This window comes from Mycteria americana, chromosome 1 (assembly GCF_035582795.1).
Source record: "Mycteria americana isolate JAX WOST 10 ecotype Jacksonville Zoo and Gardens chromosome 1, USCA_MyAme_1.0, whole genome shotgun sequence".
NCBI lineage: Eukaryota > Metazoa > Chordata > Aves > Ciconiiformes > Ciconiidae > Mycteria > Mycteria americana.
The window spans coordinates 210,441,087-210,461,047 of record NC_134365.1 but is presented as its reverse complement, the minus strand read 5'-3'; the positions used below and the strand labels follow the sequence as shown (position 1 = coordinate 210,461,047).

Genomic DNA, 19,961 nt, shown 5'->3' with positions numbered 1-19,961 from the left:
ATTTGACAGATACTGTCATTTTTAGGTGTCGCCATATTTCCATTTTTAAACACCATGGGGGTCACTGTGAAGCCAGTTCGGCTTTGAAATACGTACCTTCTCCGAGTGCTTGAACTGACGCCAGTAACTATCGTACATGCGCTTGGTAGTTCTCTCTGGGTAGCAGGTCACTGTCTTTATGTAAACCTTCAGGCTGCGTTCAAGTAACTGATTAACTTCTCCGTAATCATAGTCATCATACCTAAATAACACAGGCAATCACTCTGTTGGGTATCAGTTTTTAAAAGCATGGTCTTTTGCAGCACTATGTTTTTAAGTTTGGGAATTGGAGCAGTAGTTACACATGCTAGAAAACCACCTGCTAACAGAGGATCTGAAAGGCTTAGTACTAGGATGTTGTCTTTTCTGAACAAAGAATCCAGGCTGGCTTCATAGAAGACATTTCTGTAATAATTTCCATCCTTATTCCTAATAATTTTCTCCACTAGAAGCAGAAATTATACTGATATGCCAGGAAAACCACTCTAACTTCCAGACTGAGGTACCATCTCCACTTTAAGACCTGGAGTCTAAAATCATGCTTTTCACATGGTTCATTTTTCATTCTGTTTACACAGTTTAAAACGCACTCCTAAGCCAGGGGATTTTTGTCCATACCTGATTCCATACATACAGTGGACATAGTTAAATAAAGCTCTTCTTAGCGTAGTTGTATCAACATCTTCATGTGTTGCCATAGTGTTATACGTGAGGTTATATACCATCCGAAACTTCTCATCGAGGAGATGCCCAATATCAGAATAAAGCCTGTTTACAAGGGAAAAGCCATGATTTTCCCAAGTATAGTCCTGCAGGAAGAGAAGGAAATATATAAATGTACAAATGAAATGAAGTCCCTATCTGATCCTCTCTATAGCTCAATAGTTTTTGTTGTCTAGTTATAACTTTATTCTCTTCAAAAATTTTTCATTTTGAATCCTTCATCCATATCACCTACTCCATTCCCCCAGGCCTCCTGGCAATGAACATCATGTCGCAACACCCCACCTCCAGCTGGGTATCATTAGCCTACAAGAGAAAAAACCCCAAGCTTCTCTTGAAGTGCTGAGGCAATTTTCCACTGCCTGCTGTGCCACTCTGACCAGCGTCATTCTATGTGGGATGGGCCTGTGAGTTTAAAAACTTGCTCCTCTTCAAGGCTTTGATGCTGAGCTCTGAGCAGAGATGGAGTATTTACTTCCCACTCAGGATGTACACTCATTGGGTAAAGTGCTGAACCGTCCTTGAACAAACTAATAAAATCCAGGCTGCTTTGGTCTTAGCCAAGCACCTGGAGTGGAAGGATAAAAGCTTGCCTGCTCATATCAGGAATAGGAAATCTTTGCAGAGTGGTGGCACGGCATCATCAGTGGAGAACACCACTGCTTCAGAGCGGTGTGCAACCACTCTCCACACTGAGGTTATAGAACGCGTTAGTTTGCCCACATCCTTGGCAAGTGTTCAATCATTCAACCACTGATGCCATCTTTACAATCGAGGGCATCGTCTCCACGTCCTTCCTGTGTCTGGCTGTTTTCAAAAGGTACTGCTGGGCAAGGGTCCTCACCCAGGCGCTTTAGAGCACATCTACTGGACTGGCCCCCTGATTAGGATAGCGGGGAGGAGTACGTAGGAAAATATTCAGCTGCCTAACAGAGGCATTCAGTGACATCTGAAATGCACCACAACATCACATTTGGCCTCCAGCTGCCAGTCCAAAAGACCGTAAGGCTTCTGAGAAACATGCCATACCTACCAGCCCTGTAAAGGTGTCCAGGATACCTGGGGCATCACAAAAGCCTCTGAAAACCAGAAGCCTCAGGAGTGGGAAAGCACTGTTTACTAACAGCAGTTAATCCATACTAACAATGAAAAAGGGAAAAAAAAATTTCAAGACATTCTCCTGGGTATGGAATACCTTTTTCTATTACTAAATTTAAACCCACAGAGACAAAGGCAGTCTTGTTTCATCAGAATAAGGATTGGATTTATTGCAGGGTTTGGGGATGCTACTGCAATTTAAATAGCATTAATACCAGCATTTGGGAGGCTGTGGGTATATACATCTAACTGCTTAAGAGTAGGACATACTAATAAAGTTAAATTCTCAAGGTGACTCCTTTGAATGTAGGCCAGAAGCTGTCCTGTTTATTTAAGAGCAGAGATGTTTTAGTTCCAATTTCAACTTCTGTAGAGCTTTTTTCCATGGCAGCCTGCTGCTCCTAAAGTAGTTAAGCAGAATGTTTGATTTACAGGCACTGACTCTGCCTTATTCTTTTTGGCAATATCTACCTACTTTAGGCTCATATAAAGACCGCAGAGTAAATTATCCAGATCAGCAGAGACTCCTATATAGCTAAATACATTTCCTGAGAGTGATCATGGATTCTTTATTTTACAGTCTTAGATACATCTTCTGACCATGAAGTTTTCCTGCACCCACTGTTTTTTTGATTGAAGTTCTCTGATTTGGTTTAAGATTTCTTCTATTGCTTACAATTTATTACTAGACTGCTGATTAATCTACTCTATAAGCTGGAACAGAGCCACCTAGAATATCCCTGTTATATATATCATGAAGAAGTTCATGAGTGTGGTCATGGGAAAAGATGCCTGTATGTAAGACAATGTACAGGTAAAATGTACATGCAATAGCACTAAAAACACATATTCAAATATAGCCTAAAACTTCAGTAATCATATTGAAGAACTCCTTTTCTTTTCTGACATTCAAAGTACAGTGATTTGGTGCATATATGAGAACGATACTCACCAAATTGTTCTCACAGACATATATACATCTATGTATTGATAACCACGGGACAAAGAATACTTGATAAAACGACAGAAATAAAGAGTTCTTCCAGTGGATTTTTTCTACAACATCTGGAGGGATGGAAAAGAAATTCTTTCTTTTCTACCTTTCACTGTTATTCCAGATTTAGTGATATGCTTTACAGCTTTCAAACATTAATTCTGGTAATAATTGGAGTAAGACTGAAAGCTAAGTATTCCCTTGTCTGAGATCTACAAATAGTAAAAGACTCATCTCAGGTAGATTTATGGAAGCTTGCGAGTTATTTAATCGAAGAGGGCAAGAAAAGGAGCATTCAACAAACATGCCCCACTACAACCGCTTTACGCTATTTGCTCTGTAATGAGATATACAAACATTCTTCGAGTGAATGTACTTTAAAGAGATGGTACCTGAGCTCTGAAAGTTGGCAGATGGTCTTCTCCTCGCCTTGCAAAGTCTTTGTACCCAAAGCCAGGATCTTCAATATAGCGGGAGACATCCGTAGAAACTATTTCATCGTCAAATGCTGTGAATAAAAGAGCAAAATGCTTTGCTTTAGGCAAGCACATAAGTTAGCACCAACTTCCAACTACCACTCTACTACAGGACTAGAGAACAATTTTAGAAGTTGTGCAAAGCAAGAGAGCGGTACGAAGGAAAGAAACGTTTCAATCCCAATCTGCTTGTATGGGATCCATCCCTTTCAGTGAGCCAACTAAATGTCAGCCTACATCAGGCATCTAACGTACTTCTACAAAATGGGAAGAGATGGGCTAAACTTCTGTCTGGGGGTGTGCTTTTATCTCTGTTGATGTATCTTAAATCAGGAAGATGAATCCTCTTAGTAAAGTCATCGTGCTAGGATAAGAATCAGAAAAATGTACCCTTGACAACAGGATTGCTATGCTGAGCAGGTATGGTGTCAGGGATTACACCAGCTCTGTTCTATAACCTGGAGTATGAGCAACCAGAAACCAATGCAACACTCCACTTGTAAATATCAGTTGAAGATTATATGAAAGCAAAGAGCTCCACAGTACATCAGGCTGAAATTCTGCCAGAAGCTCTAGTAACTAAGCATCTTCAAAGAGCTCCAAAACGTGTCACTAAGCAAGCACAGGTTCTCTATCAGGAATCAATCTTTCCCTCCCGAATAAACAGGTGGCTTGATTGTGTAACTACCTCTGCAGAAGTTGACAACTGCACAGCTGACTGCATTTGACCCTGATGTTAAAATCCTGGCTTGCTTCCACATGCATTGACAGAACAGTTGCCATATGTCCACTGTTAGCACCTTGAAAAGTCAGTTAATCTAAGAATTACAGAAGTGCTTTATCTCCTCTTTGCCTCATTAAACAATCAAAACATAACTGTGTAGGAAGAAGCTCGCACAGCATCTGCTACAGCAAATCCTCACCAAAGAACAAAAAACCTGCACACATACACTCCTCTCCCCTGATAAGGACTGAATTTCATGAAAGGGTAAAGGCCCAACACATACAGAGTCCTCAACTCAAACCTGCAAAAGGCAAAGAGGGAGGAAAGTCAACAAAACTACCAGCAACCGCATCAAAAACCCCCTTCTGTCCCAAACAACACCTCTTCCTTATACGCCTGAAGTTGCAGAGACTCACGGAAGTCCTGATTTGATAAGGAAACTGCACTGGGTGTCAGTTTATCTGCACTGTTGATACTGTCTGACCAAAGAAAAATAGAGCAGGAATGGACAATGTCCGTTTCTTAAAATCCAGCCATGACGTTGCTGGATGTATCTTCTTTCACAGATTTTGCATGTCCCTAGAGAGCCACAAAACCATTTCTCTGCTGATATACAATACATTCTTCCTCCCTTTTGGGCTCAGTACACAAAAACTTAGATACCTTCAAACACGTTTGGTCTGAAGCTACCGAGATCTAAATTCACAACGAACAGTGTCAGTAAAATGTGAAGCATTTTATGGGTCACTTCTTAAAGACAGAAGCTACCATCTTCAAGTAGCCTCTACTGTGAGGAAATGGTTGGAGATTCTGATTGTCTTAATAGTATTCTTTCTTCAAACACCTTCTTTGGGAAAAAACTCCACCTTCCTGTCTATAGGAAACAGATTTCATTGTATGGTTTGTTTGAGATGAAGGCCTCCAGGGCATATGAAGAATACTGGAAAAGAAGCTTTCAGCTCAGAATTTTGAACATCACTTAAGAATAAAAATAATGCTAAGAATCTCTATCACAACACAGGCAGTGCAACAGCACAGCAGTACTACCGTGATCACTCAGAACGGTAAGGTAGAAATGTCCTTTCCAGGTGGGCCGTAAATGATAAAAAAGTTGAGTCTTATCCCAATCTATTTCCTGAACTAAATGTCATATCTGAAGGCTACTTATGAGTGTCATTGAAGTTCTAAGCACTGTAGAACCTAAACCTGTGAAATATTACTGAATATTTACATGAATGAATGAATTTGAAGATATAGAGCATATAAAGAAAGAGAAATTTACACCCAACTTTTTAAATTTAAAGACGCCTACAGGCTTTTATTTAATATACAAAAGCTAAATTTCAAGTAGCAAAAAGGATGGTGTTACTTGCCAATCCAGAAATCTTAGGCTGACGAAGCAAGTGACAGGACCCCCCTTACTACACTCCTACTAGGACCAAGTGCCAGAATAAAGAAATGGACAGAAAAAGTTGTCGGCACTGAACTGGTCTCAAGTGTTTCGTTCTTACAAAGCACAAACAAAAGGGAACTGGAAAAGCACAAATACCTCCATTAATTACTAGCAGACTCTCCTTCTTCTCCTTTTCAAAGCGAGTTGCCATTTCTTCCTGAGAGGCTTCTTCATCCTCTTTATCTTCTTGTAGCCTCTTCATCCTTTCCATTAAGGCCTCCAGCTCACTTAAAGAATCTGCCATCTGCAAAAACACCATGACATTCTGCAAAATTAGAAGATAGACAACGTGTGTCATCTTCAGATTTCATGCTCGACAACAAACGTTCTCAAAAACAGCAGCAGCAAACACAAAAACTCACGCCAGAATGCATTTTGTGTCACATACAGTGTAGACAAACAGCCTTCAGACAGTGAGAAGAAGGGAGCTGGGAAGTGTTACTCTAACCTGTCGTAGTAATCTGCTGCAGTGGGATTAACAGCAGAAGAGGTGGCATTTGAATGTAGAAAACATAGTTGCTTATAATATATATTCCACCATGTAGATGGCTGAGGAAAAGCCATCTCTGTGCCCTACATGTATCAGAAAACAACTTATAATATTAAGGTAACTTTTTTCAGTCTATTAGTAATGCAAAATATGTTTCTGAAGAGATACAGTGCAACACTGCAAGGCAGGTATACAACCCGAGACAGCAAATCAGTGTTTTCTTTTTCTTTTCATTACACATGATCAAAATAACCATTATGTTGACCCTTTTTCTTGCTTTTGTGAGGAAAAGAGGCCTCTTTACTAGAAATACATCAAGGTTTGGGGTTCTGTGAGCTGTACTTATCATTCAGATTTTTCATAAGATGAATTGTTTGGTTTTTCTTTTCCATCTTTTCCTTTTGATTCTGTTTTTCTGCCCATAGCTATAATTGGTTTCTAGTATGCTACTGACTGCTTAACAAGTAGCACAGAGTCAGTAGCAGCCCTTTGCCCACTACAAATGGGGAATAAGACACCCCAGTGATTTAAGCTATGTCTTACGGCCCAGAAATTCAAGCTACAGCAATTGAACTGGCTGATCACATGTTCACATTGCACTGCTAATTTTTAAAAATATATCTAGTGACTCTGCTCATAATCCCGATCTTCCATCAAAGGCGATGAGGCTAATTCATCAATCAGCATTAATTCAAGGACATGTCTTCAAAGCATTATAGAGCCACTTTCAGAAAAAAATTTCCACATTTAAGTTCATTAACTAGTCATCAAAGTTCTCTGTTGGTTGATTGAAGACTGGAACACCAGCGTGAAGAACTAAGTAATTTTATTTCAGACACTTCCTCCCATCTACATGCAAGTGTTTCAGAATTGACCTGTTTTGTGATTGTAGGCCTTGAAATCAAAATTATTATTATGACTTCTGTTTTTTTTCCCATTTCTTTTTTCATTCCACATGTTAGGAACGTGGATGACACAACGCTCCAGTCAGCAGCACACCATCTGAAGAAACTGGGACTTTAAGCTTTCACTGAAAGCAAAGCTTTAGTCTTGCCCAATGGGTTGTGAGATGAACTATCAAAACCACATTGCTCTGACTACCATCCGCCGTTACAATGTGGCTTTCAACAGATTACACTGCAGACTGCTAGAGCTAACCTAAGAGTTAGCAGACTCAAGCATTCCAGTAAAGTAGACAAAAACTTTCGAACTACCCTGAAATTTAAACAGGAAAGAATGGAAGAAAGTTTTCTAATGCAAAACAGAGGCAAGCAGAAGGATCTTCTTGCGACACTAACCCCAAAGTTGCTACTTGTGAGGGATGCATTTTCTATGTTGTTGTCATTGGCAAGATCACAGACACAGAAGTTGTTGACTGCTATAAGTCTGACTCCATTAGACGTATCCGGATCTCTCTCTGGATTAATGCCACTACCAAATACAAAACTTGCCAAGGCATGATAATGTGCCAACAGGACAACAGCATGCACCAGTTCAGGAAGAGACCAATTATTTTCCCCAGTCTTGACAAGTTTCTGAAATGAGAATAAAAGAAGTGTAAATATAAAATTTCTTTTGGCCCCCAGCTTTTCTATAAAACACTATGTATTTTAAAAAGGGATCAATTCCTTTCTTCCAATAACATCATACTCCTCTTGCACACAAACTCCCACTGGATGAAAAAAAGAGACATCTAATATTTTACCTCTTTTCTTTTGGGGTTATTTTAGCCAATGCTATTCCTAAAAAGTAAATCTTGTTGGCTTTGTCACACAGAAGAATTTATTGGCTTATTCAATGCTCTAGTACTTCCCTGCATTTTTTAACTCTAGGTAATGAAGCCTAACCAGACACTTGCGTAGTTCTTAGCAGTTTTTACTACTGGACATTTACTGCTATTACAGGGCATGACTTAACAGGTACCTGAATGTGCTCTTTCGTGATTAGCCAGGGCCGGTGTGCAAGGAGTTTGTTTATTTCATTCAGATTTTTCAGTCTTTGGGGAATGTATTCTAAACCGTTCAACCACTCTGCAATCCCGCCAGTCTTCAAAAACTCATCAACGTGCATATTTATTAGGTAGGAACACTGATGTCTGGCCGCAGCCTGGAATAATTAAACACAGAGGGAAAAGGGCAGCACATTAGCATGCAATCTGATTTTGCTGCAGGTGGAAGACCGGTTACTAACACAAAACAAAAATACAATTTCATTCTAAAGGACCATGTTTTATATTGCAATCCATTTCTATACAGTATGGAGGATTCTCCAATAAAAATATGTTTGATTACTTTACTCTGAATTGCAGAATCTAATTTAGGTTGAAGAGATCTCTAGAAGAGATCTGGTCCAAACCCCTGCTCACAGTAGGGCTGACTTAGATCAGGTTGTTTGGAGCCTTGTCCAGACAAGATCTCCATCCCTGGAGATCGCACAACCTCTCTTGGCCCCTGTTGCAATGTCTCAACATCCTCATGGTAAAAATTGTTTTCCTAGTGTCCACCTGGAATTTGTTGTGACTGCCTCTCCTCCTACTGCTGCACGCTGATGGTTACATACCCAGAAATAAGGCTACACAGTTTTAACTGCTCTCTGTAAAACCTCACTCCCATGGCCATGTCAGAAGTGTATCGCTGTGGGAAACAGAAATACGTATGTTGCCAAGTCTCCCTTCTCATTGAAAACCTTCTGGCTAGGCATGCGTTATTTTGATGAAAATAAACTACAAAAATTCACCCTCTGTCAAAATATCACACTAGTCTCTCCTTTCTAAAGTCTTCCTTTTTTCTTCTTTTGTAAATAATACACAAGTCAAGGTCACAGGAGAAAATATATAGCCTTTTGGTACATACCATTATAGCAATGTAGTGCCTATAGGGCAAAGGAAGGGGCCCATCCATGCGCAGCATATAGAACTGGCTGCGGAGGAAAGACTCCAGGTACTGAGTATGGATACTCATGACCTGCGTGATGTTGTCCAGGCGACCAGATGTAGAGTATTCTTCCACAAGAAGATTAGTACGTTCATCCAAACCATTTGCTTGCATAACCTTAAAAATAAGATAGACAAACTTAACAGAGAAAGAGATTTTCTCTAGCTTTAGCCCTGGAGAGAAACATATTGCGGTATGAAAGGTTTGCCTGTGTACAAACTTAAAGGCAATGCTGGAGATCTGGATGTATGTTTGTAAATATACATGCTTGCATGCGTGTGAATATACATATACAGATGTTACTTGCAAACTGAGAACTGAAGAGCACTTTACACTGTACCTCTGTTATTTTAATATGTTTCTATGAAAACCAAAACCATTTTTCTTAGATCTTTCCAAAACAGCTAAACTTGCAGATGCTTAAAGTCAAATCTGTGCAGAGAGCTGGAATTAAGCAAGAGCTAGATGGAAAGTAAAGTCTCTATGGAAGTCAGCCTGTACAGACACACACCACCCGAGCATTCAGCCCTAAAACCAATTTCAAAATTAATGGAGAGGAACTGGGTTATGTAACCAAATTATAGAAACAGCCTGGCAATCTACCCCTTCTGTGCTTGTATAATTGAAGAGGAGATCAAATGCTAATTTGTCCATAACATTCAAGTATTATTTAGAATAGGAATTTAATGCTTTCTTTAAACAAAAGCTGTTCTTTAATTATTCCAACCAATCCAAACCTTGGGCACAAGATGAAATGAAACAGCAAAAGAGTAAGTAGCTCTTGCATTGCAAGCCCTGACACAGTGTTAGTGCTATTACTCAGTGTTTATCACCAAGAACAGCCATTCTCAACACGTTCACCACTGAAGTTACAAGCACAAGGCTAGAATACCCAGTATTTATCCTGAAACTGCACAGTATTAAACCAGCCAGCTTACTATTGCAAACATCATGAAATGAGAAAACATTTTAGCTCGTTTACTCCACATGAAGATAGAAAGTGCCTAAAACCAAGAAGACACAATGCTTTTGCTGAAATACTCTATTTAAAATGTGTTTTCCTTCTTTATGATGGGCTGATGAATGGACCATGCCTCAAATATTTTTCCATCAAATCTTATAGAGAAGTTTCATACAAAGAAACACGAACAACATACTACATTTTCACTTCTGACCACTGTACTTCCCTGTTCTAATTTGAGGGCCCAGAAAGAAAGGGAAGAAGCAGCGATGCAGTTAGGCAGCTCCATCATTTTTACATGTGTAGCTCTTTACTATGACAGCTTTTCTGTGTTTTGTACCCAAAATGATGCCTCCTCAGTTTTCCTTAAGAATGTTTTTACCATTGGAAGTTTATTCACACATTAGAGATCATTTTATCTTACTTATTACAGTATTATTATTTACCTTATTTATTATTTATTATTATTTACCTTATTTACATTATTATTATTATTACCTCGCTCCACTCCAAGGAGTCCACCTTATTCTTCAACAAGTGTATCTCCCATGTATTTAAGAGATCTTAGTCTCATTTAGTAGTTTCTTGGGGAAATCATACTTTTCGTGTCTCTGGTAAGGTTTCTAATCTTCTCCAGCTTGTCAGGAGTTTTCCTTGTAACAGTACAAGTTATGGAGAAGAAATTCTGCTGACAAAATTGAAATATAATCCTGAAGGACTGCATGTTGCTACGTTAGGCATAGCAATACGTGGCATTATTGCTTCTGAGATTTATCTTCACCTATATTACTATCCTCTTCATACTGTATATGTACTTCCTCCTGATTTATTACCATCCATGGATTCACAAACATGTTTTTTTATTCTGCTTTTAAAGCCTTACGGCACTTTAACAGGAACCTTAACAATTAAGTTGTTATTGCTCTGTCCGTATTCCTTCCATTATGACAATAAAGCAGGCTTTGACACGAGCAGTGTTATTATGAAGATTTGTGAGACATTCAGTGTGTTACCAATCTCTAACTGCATCCTTCCTATCCACAGTATTCTTTCGTGCTAAGGAATGGGGGAAAAAGGTAGTAGTTTGCTTAACAAACAATATTTAACATTTGTTCATGATACTGAATAGCTGTTTTATCCATACAGGTGGAGGTTCCCTGCTTACACTGGGTAACCACTGGGGTTACTCCTTTCTGAGAGCTACTCAGTGATTACTCCTGCACCCTTGGCTAGCGCCTTTACCAACTGTACCAGCTGTGAAACAAATTCATTAACAATGCTCTCAAAACATGTTATCATTTTAACTCCATTTATTTTTCTACTTTTTATACAATGATTGACTTTATGAGAAAAATTAAGTCGTTAAGAAGTTTGGCATCTCAATTTCATATGAAAGGGAAGTCCTATTCACAAGTTTGGCTGGCTGGAACTGATTCTGCTCCCCTCTTCTCAAGTCTAAAAGACTCTTTTTGACCTCTCTTCCTTTTTATTTCATTATGTTTTCTTGTTGCCAGCCTTTACACTCCGGTTGTTTTTAGATTCAAACCTTGCTGGTGTATAAATGGAGAGAGACTCAGAGAACAGCAGCTATCTTGTCTTTCAAACTGTCTCTCTGGCCCTTCTAACATGTGAATTATCTGGCTTTAGCAACTACTTAAAACAAAACAAAGGTCCTGGTTTTATAGTCAGCGATCCCAAATAATTAATTGATCAATAAATCACAGAATCACAGAATCGTATAGGTTGGAAAAGACCTTTAAGATCATCGAGTCCAACCGTAAACCTAACACTACCAAGACCACCACTATACCATGTCCCTAAGCACCTCATCCAAACCTCCTTTAAATACCTCCAGGGATGGCGACTCAACCACTTCCCTGGGCAGCCTGTTCCAATGCTTGATAACCCTTTCAGGGAAGAAATTTTTCCTAATATCCAGTCTAAACCTCCCCTGGCGCAACTTGAGGCCATTTCCTCTTGTCCTATCACTTGTTACCTGGGAGAAGAGACCGACCCCCACCTCTCTACAGCCTCCTTTCAGGGAGTTGTAGAGAGCGAGAAGGTCTCCCCTCAGCCTCCGTTTCTCCAGACTAAACAACCCCAGCTCCCTCAGCTGCTCCTCATAAGACTTCTGCTCCAGACCCTTCACCAGCTTCGTTGCCCTTCTCTGGACACACTCCAGCACCTCAATGTCTCTCTTGTAGTGGGGGGCCCAAAACTGAACACAGGATTCGAGGTGCGGCCTCACCAGTGCCGAGTACAGGGGCACGATCACTTCCCTAGTCCTGCTGGCCACACTATTTCTGATACAAGCCAGGATGCCATTGGCTTTCTTGGCCACCTGGGCACACTGCTGGCTCATATTCAGCCGGCTGTCAACCAACACCCCCAGGTCCTTCTCTGCCAGGCAGCTTTCCAGCCACTCTTCCCCAAGCCTGTAGCATTGCATGGGGTTGCTGTGGCCCAAGTGCAGGACCTTGCACTTGGCCTTGTTGAACCTCATACAATTGACCTCGGCCCATCGATCCAGCCTGTCCAGGTCCCTCTGCAGAGCCTGCCTACCCTCCAGCAGATCAACACTCCCACACAACTTGGTGTCGTCTGCAAACTTACTGAGGGTGCACTCGATCCCCTTGTCCAGATCATTGATAAAGATATTAAACAGAACTGGCCCCAACACAGAGCCCTGGGGAACACCGCTTGTGACCGGCTGCCAACTGGAGTAAACTCCATTCACCACCACTCTTTGGGCCCGGCCGTCCAGCCAGTTCTTTACCCAGCGAAGAGTACACCCGTCCAAGCCATGAGCAGCCAGTTTCTCCAGGAGAATGCTGTGGGAAACCGTGTCAAAGGCTTTACTGAAGTCTAGATAGACAACATCCACAGCCTTTCCCTCATCCACTAGGCAGGTCACCTTGTCATAGAAGGAGATCAGGTTGGTCAAGCAGGACCTGCCTTTCCTGAACCCATGCTGGCTGGGCCTGATCCCCTGGTTATCCTCTACATGCTGTGTGATAGCACTCAGGATGGTCTGCTCCATCAGCTTCCCCGGCACCGAGGTCAGGCTGACAGGCCTGTAGTTCCCCAGGTCCTCCTTCCGGCCCTTCTTGAAGATGGGCGTCACATTAGCTAATCTCCAGTCAACTGGGACCTCCCCAGTTAGCCAGGACTGCTGGTAAATGATGGAAAGGGGCTTGGTGAGCACATCTGCCAGTTCCTTCAGTACTCTCGGGTGGATCTCATCAGGCCCCATAGACTTGTGAGTGTCTAAGTGGTGCAGCAGGTCACTCACCATTTCCCCCTGGATTATGGGAGCTCCATTCTGGTCCCCGTCCCTATCTTCCAACTCCAGGGGCTGGGTACCCAGAGAACAGTTGGCCCTGCTATTAAAGACTGAGGCAAAGAAGGCATTAAGTACCTCAGCCTTCTCCTCATCCTTGGTCACTGTGTTCCCTCCCCTGTCTACTAGGGGATGGAGATTCTCCTTAGCTCTCCTTTTGCTGCTAATGTATTTGAAGAAGTGTTTTTTGTTGTCTTTTACAGCAGCAGCCAGATTGAGCTCTAGCTCAGCTTTGGCCCTTCTAATTTTCTCCCTGCACAGCCTTGCTACACCCCTGTAGTCCTCCTGAGCTGCCCGCCCCTTCTTCCAGAGGTCATAGACTCTCCTCTTTCTCCTGAGTTCTAGCCAGAGCTCTCTATTCAGCCAGGCTGGTCTTCTTCCCCGCCGGCTCGTCTTTCGGCACCTGGGGACAGCCCCCTCTTGTGCCTTTAGGGCTTCCTCCTTAAAGAATGTCCAGCCTTCCTGGACCCCTTTGCCCATTAGGGCTGCCTCCCAGGGGACTCTGTCGACCAGTCTCCTAAACAGGCCGAAGTCCACCCTCCGGAAGTCTAAAGTGGCAGTTTTGCTGACCCCCCTCGACGCTTCTCCACATATCAAAAACTCTATCATTTCGTGATCACTCTGCCCAAGACGGCCTCCAACCATCACATGGCTCACAAGTCCTTCTCTGTTGGTGAACAAGAGGTCCAGCAGGGCACCTTCCCTCGTTGGCTTGCTCACCAGCTGTGTCAGGAAGTTATCTGCCACACGCTCTAGGAACCTCCTAGACTGTTTCCTCTCTGCTGAATTGTATTTCCAGCAGACATCCGGCAGGTTGAAGTCCCCCACAAGAACAAGGGCTAGCGATCGTGAGGCTTCTCCCAGCTGCTTATAGAATAGTTCATCTGTCTCCTCATCCTGGTTGGGGGGTCTGTAACAGACTCCCACCACAATATCTGCCTTGTTGGCCTTCCCCCTGATTCTTACCCATAGACACTCCACCCTATCATCACCATCATCGAGCTCTAAACTACCCAGACTCTCCCTAACGTATAGAGCTACCCCACCACCTCTCCTGCCTCACCTATCCCTTCTGAAGAGTTTATAGCCATCCATCGCCGCACTCCAGTTGTGTGAGTCATCCCACCATGTTTCCGTGATGGCAACCATATCATAGTTTTCCTGAGGTACAATGGCTTCCAACTCCTCCTGCTTGTTGCCCATGCTGTGTGCATTGGTGTAGAGGCACTTCAGCTGGGCTGTCGTCCATGTCTCCTTCATAGAAGAACACCCCTTGCGTGCTTTGAGGCGTTTCACTGGCGTTTCCCTCTTGGCTCCCATTGCCTCAGTATCCCCTGGCTCAACTCTGTTCGACTTCGGCTGTGCCCCAGCGTACCCCACACATCTCGGAGACACAGGCTGAGTGCCCTCGCTGGCACCCGCTCCCTCTAACCGTGGCACATCATCCCTCAGCTTCCCTCGGGCAAGCCTGATATTACCCCCCTCCCCCTTCGGGTCTAGTTTAAAGCTCTGTCGATGAGCCCCGCAAGTTCCTGAGCAAAGATTCTCTTTCCCCTTTGAGAAAGATGAATCCCATCAGACGCCAGCAAACCCGGTGCTGTGTAGGCCATCCCGTTGTCAAAAAAACCAAATCCGTGGCGATGACACCAGCCACGGAGCCATGAGTTAAGAGATTGGGTGTCTCTGTTCCTTCTTGTGTCGCTGCCCACAACTGGAAGGAGAGAGGAGAAAATAACCTGTGCTCCAGAGTCCCTTACTAGCCGTCCCAAGGCCCTGAAGTCTCTTTTGATCGCCCTAGGACTTCGTGTGGCAGCTTCATCGCCCCCCACATGGAAGAGCAGTAGGGGGTAATAGTCTGAGGGCCGTACCAGGCAATAATGCTCTGTGAAGATTGAGATCACAGGAGAACACCACCATAACAAAGTTTCTACTTACTGCAGCAAGCTGCAAACCAAGGATTAAGTTGAACATTAAATCATGGGCAGAAATCTTGAGTTTGAAGTCAAACTGTACCTTTCAACTGTAAATTCTCTCAAGAGCCACAGTTACGGTCTAAGGAGTTAGTCATATTTTCAGGTTCTCTCAAACTGAAGGTCAGACACTGCTCTGACAGCTGTATAATCATACCGTTGCAATACTGGATATGCCTCCCCTTAGGCCTGGCATTAAGAGTAGTAAGTGATCATCCCCCATGAGAAGAGCAGAGCCGGCACTCACGGCTGCATCCAGGAGTGCTGACGACCAAAAAGATGTCAAATGGCCCCACTTGTGTGAAAGGGCAGGGTGGTTCTTACCCACTGGAGCCTGCTCCAGAGAAACCATTGCTTTTGCTCGCAGAGAAGCTCATCTGAGTACCACTGGGCAAGCAGGATTGTAAAACGGTCCTTCAGTATTTCCATTTTAAAAGCCACCACCCGCCCAGCCCAGCTAACCGCAAACTTACTTCATTCTCTGGTATAAAGGCACTTGGTCCTCTTGTCAATGGCGGGGAGACTTGTACTCTTTTTTCCTGCAAAACAGTCACATAATTCGGTCAGCGTCAGGAATACCATATTAATATGCTTTATCTTGCAAGATGAGATCTTCAAGGCCTGGATTAGGTTCTCTTCCCAAGGCCACCTGAGTGTTTTACAGCCCACTGAGGAGGTGAAGCCATCACACCACATTGGTTAGATCAGCTTTGCATCCCCTGTACTTTGCATGAATGAACGGCACCAATTTTGGCAAGGGATAAGACAGAAAAAAACCCCAAAAATCTAATCCCGATTGCTTTATAGACCAGTTTGAAGATAAATAGACAACAGCAGTAAAACGTTTGCCACGACGCTAAAATTAGCCATTTACTGGATTGAATGGAAGTTCAGAAAGTGGACAGGAAAAAAAGCCACCATCGGGAAATTATAAGCAAGACGTTGTTTTCTTCAATATCAGCATCTAATGAGATCCTCAGCGTTGAGAAGACCGAAAGCACTTTGTGTGCCCGATATTGGCATGAAAAGCACAGTCCACGCAAACCAGCAAGACCCAATTAAAGACTTGTTCTAGAAACCCGACGAAATGGCCGCCTTGCTCAGCTGCCGAGCCCGGAGGAAAACACCACATGCGGTACAAGCCTTGGTGCGCAAACCCCAGGTAGAAGTCATGAAACGCCCTTCGAGGATGATATATTTAGTACAGAACAGGCTGATAGCGTAACAAGAGCCAGAGGACTTTTTTGATTTATTAGGGATAAGAAATTGAACTAAGATAAACTGTGGAGGCTTTCACAGCATGGCTGCGGACAGCCAGAGGTGTGCAGGGGACCTTGGGGAGGCTGCCTGCTCCTCGGGTTCACCAGGGGCAGGACCAGCACTGTCCACGTCATTCCCGACCAACATTGGTCCAACCTCCTCTTAAAGACCCTGCGGGAGGTTCCTCTGTCTCTCCAGGTCATTTAGTTCCTTGGATCTTTAGAAACTTTTCCTAATGTCTAACCTGAACTTCCCTTGCAGTAATTTAAAGCCATTGCTTCTTGTCTTTTCTTCTTTATGGTTATATCCCACCTATCTGGAAACTATGGCTGCACCCTTTCTCAAGTCGCTAATTGCACCGCAGCATTAGTGACTTAATAAGTTATCCATCAAGAGCCGTATCGGATTTGCATGCTAAATATTTCGTGCCCCTAACATAAAAGTCCGAGGTTTTCCATAACAAATGACCCTTAAATACCTCCTACCAGGGGGCTTAAGCTTAACCGCCATATGCATGAACAGCAGCGCTGGTCCCAGAAGGAGTGTGCCACCGATTTCCACACAGGAAAATGAAGCCACTGGAGCTGCGTAACTATTGTCCTGCTCCTTAAAAACATCCTGTCCTTTCTAAATTAGATTATGAAAAAACACGCAAAAATCAGCAGTGATTATGCAGGAAAGCAAACTCTCGCAGGACAATTAGATTTGTGACTCTGGAATAATTAGCTGCTAAAAGATGCAGAAATAAGCTGGATCTACTGTGTGAAGCCCAGCAGCCAGGAGACAACTTACTGCAACCGCTGCCTGCTGTCACAGCCCCAAAATACCATAAAATAGTTCTTACGAATCAAATGTACTCAGTCTACAGTAAGAAGAAAGGGTGTAGAGAGACCGGGTATCTGCACATGCAACCCCTTCCTCGCACAGCTACACAAGGCACAGGAAGCATCTTCTAGCTTTAAATACAGAGTCTTGCTAGCAGCCAGTCATTTCTGCCAACATTAAAAAAAGAAATGCTTTCCAAGATTACTATTAAGGTTGCATTTTACTTGTTTTATGAAGGTTATCTGGATATTAGAGTTTAAAACCTTCATTTCATACTGAATAATCTGGAGGAAGCAGCTTGTGCGAGCAAGACAACTTGGATAGCTGCAACTGTGAGCTCTTGCTGGAACACAGGTCTAAACAAGAGCTGAACCACTGCCTTCTCCATCTCGCTCTCTGACCTATAACCTGCTTCTTCAGGCTCTGCAAAGCTGGTCCTTGAGGCCAGACCAGGGCAAAAAAATGCATATGCTTTTTCTAGCGGGATCTGGGCTCTGTTCCCGTGTTTCCCCATTCAGTGTGACTGCTATTGACCCTGCAGATAAGCTACTGCTGAGAAGGAAAGGAGGAAATGGTACTTGGGTGGATGAACATAGGCAAGTACCTCCGATTAATTCCTGTGAAGGATGACAGAAAGCCAAGGAGATAGTCAGACATAAAAACTGAGGTGTATTAAATATACTACAAAAAGGACAAAACCCAGCTCCTTTTGGGTGGAGATAGTTCTAAAAAACACAAGCCTGGAAAAAACAAGACAAACAACCAAAGCAAGAACAAAAAACCAAAACCCCAAACATAATAATTCAAGTTGGTGAGTCTAATCATGGCACACTTTCAGGGAGCTGGGTTTTTTCTATATTAGATGTGTATACTCTTCCCTTCCATCAACACGGAAGATTACTTTGCCTTCATGCCAAAGCTTTCATTTTATTAAAACTGGTTAAAACAAGCTTGTCAGAAGAAAAGGAGCAAACATCATCTGGTTGCCCAAGTTCTCAGGATGCTATTAATAAAAACATGGGAAGTTTACAAGAATTGAGAAAGATAACGTTGGCTTTGTCAAACTGTAGATAAGAACCCCTGCTTCTGGGCACACTTTATCTAGAGCAGTGATTTAAGGTCTACCCAAGAACCCAAAGATGAAAAACTACATATGGGAATTACAAAGCAACACTGCGCGTATATGGTCCTTTATGGTGAAAGTTCTTGCAAAGCTTCATATTTCCCAAGAAAGCGGGTTCGTTTTCCTGTCCAACTAGTCCTTGCAGGTTACCCTAGATATTGGTAAGTCAGCCGGCGTCCCTAATATCTTATTTGGAACTGGATTCTTATGCTAAGTGGCTGAAGCAAGAAACAGGTTGCTCAGCAACCAAAACGCCGTACACACGTACACCAGCCATCTTCTGCTTCACGTTCCTCCAGAAACGCATTGCCGGAGTATGAATAAGCTACCTTAAAAGGTTTGCAACCAACTCCACTTACATTAAAACTAGAGCCTTTTTTGGGGGAGCTTCTTCGGAAGGAGAAAGATGATGAAGAGCTGCAAAGATAAGCAGAGAAAACTGAGCCCAAGCAGGTTACTGGGAGAGGGGCCACTGCAAGGCAGAGCCCAGAAGCAGGCTTTGCAGTAGCACGCCGCGGTGTCGGACAGCAGAACGAGACCTCTGCAGACCACGGGAGAGCTGCTGCAGGAATTCCTGAAAGAACAGGCCTGAGCAAGCTTTATCTGTGACTTGCTTTCTCTCCTTAAGCTGCACTTGGAACGGTGTCAGGAGCGAAATATCAGGAATTTTAACAGCGATGAAATGGAACCATTTCCCATTTGCACGTCTATAATTTGCAAGAAACACCTTCATTCTTGGGCAAGCTCTGCCCAAACCCCTCAGAGCCAAAAGCTGCGACTTGCCGTCTCACGGGTTTATTTTTAGTTGTGGCAGTGACTTCCCTCCAGAGCCAAGGGGCGGTGGGCACTGGGACATGGCACCTGCATCGCAAATAGCTGCCGGGCTGCCGCGGCAAAGGAAGGGATGCCAGAGCCACTCAGCTGGCAACGCGGCCGTGAAGCCCAAGCGGGAGCAAGCACGAGCCTGGCCAGTGCTGAGGCAGCACGGCGGCTTTCCTCCCAAAGCTTACAGCAAAAGAATAACCCTTCTTTCTCTTCACTATCACATGAGTCACCGCGTCCTCAAGCTTTAAAGAAACAACTGTTTTTAGCAAGCTGTAAAAGGAGGCTGTTTTATTTGAGAATGGAACCGCGAGCTGGCGGGGCTGATCGAACAGCTGGTTTGGGAAGTACTTGTGAATACCCATGAACGCAGAAAGCACAGGCGAGAAGCAAGCGGCTGCACTGACGCGGGTGTACAGGGGCTTCTCATGCACGTGGCACATAAAAACGAATTCATCCTGAACTCGACATCAACTGGTCATGCTGTGAGTGGGGGGGAACAAAAAAAATCACCAGGAAGAAACATTTTGCACCTCAAGAGGGAATTTTGCGAGTCGTGGCGATGCTGCCGCTCGTGCCCCTGCGAACTCCTGGAGCAGCGCAAGCGGCTGGGAAACACCCATGAAGGGGCTCAGAGCCTCTACTCCGACAAAAACCGCCACTACTGTAAAGACATCAGGATAATAAACAGCATTAGTTCAAATATAAATCCTAAGGGCACCCCAAAATT

The 19,961-nt window shown here is 43.3% G+C and overlaps 1 protein-coding gene across 3 annotated transcripts in view; it reads right to left on the bottom strand.

Annotated features, from left to right (window-relative positions):
• SESN3 (sestrin 3) overlaps positions 1–19,961 on the bottom strand; it is a 48,305-nt gene that overhangs the window by 8,404 nt on the left and 19,940 nt on the right. The window contains exons 1-9 of one of the 3 annotated variants that reach the window (XM_075491068.1): positions 18,769–18,783; positions 15,675–15,740; positions 8,850–9,047; positions 7,921–8,103; positions 7,296–7,532; positions 5,604–5,772; positions 3,247–3,362; positions 658–848; positions 97–241 (exon numbers count right to left, since the gene is read on the bottom strand). In XM_075491068.1, the coding sequence (XP_075347183.1) occupies positions 97–241; positions 658–848; positions 3,247–3,362; positions 5,604–5,772; positions 7,296–7,532; positions 7,921–8,103; positions 8,850–9,044 (1,236 nt within the window). In that variant the 5' untranslated portion in view covers positions 9,045–9,047; positions 15,675–15,740; positions 18,769–18,783. Of the gene's footprint in view, positions 1–96; positions 242–657; positions 849–3,246; positions 3,363–5,603; positions 5,773–7,295; positions 7,533–7,920; positions 8,104–8,849; positions 9,048–15,674; positions 15,741–18,768; positions 18,784–19,961 lie in introns of those variants that run through there. The other 2 variants (XM_075491066.1, XM_075491067.1) reach the window with 2 other exon arrangements.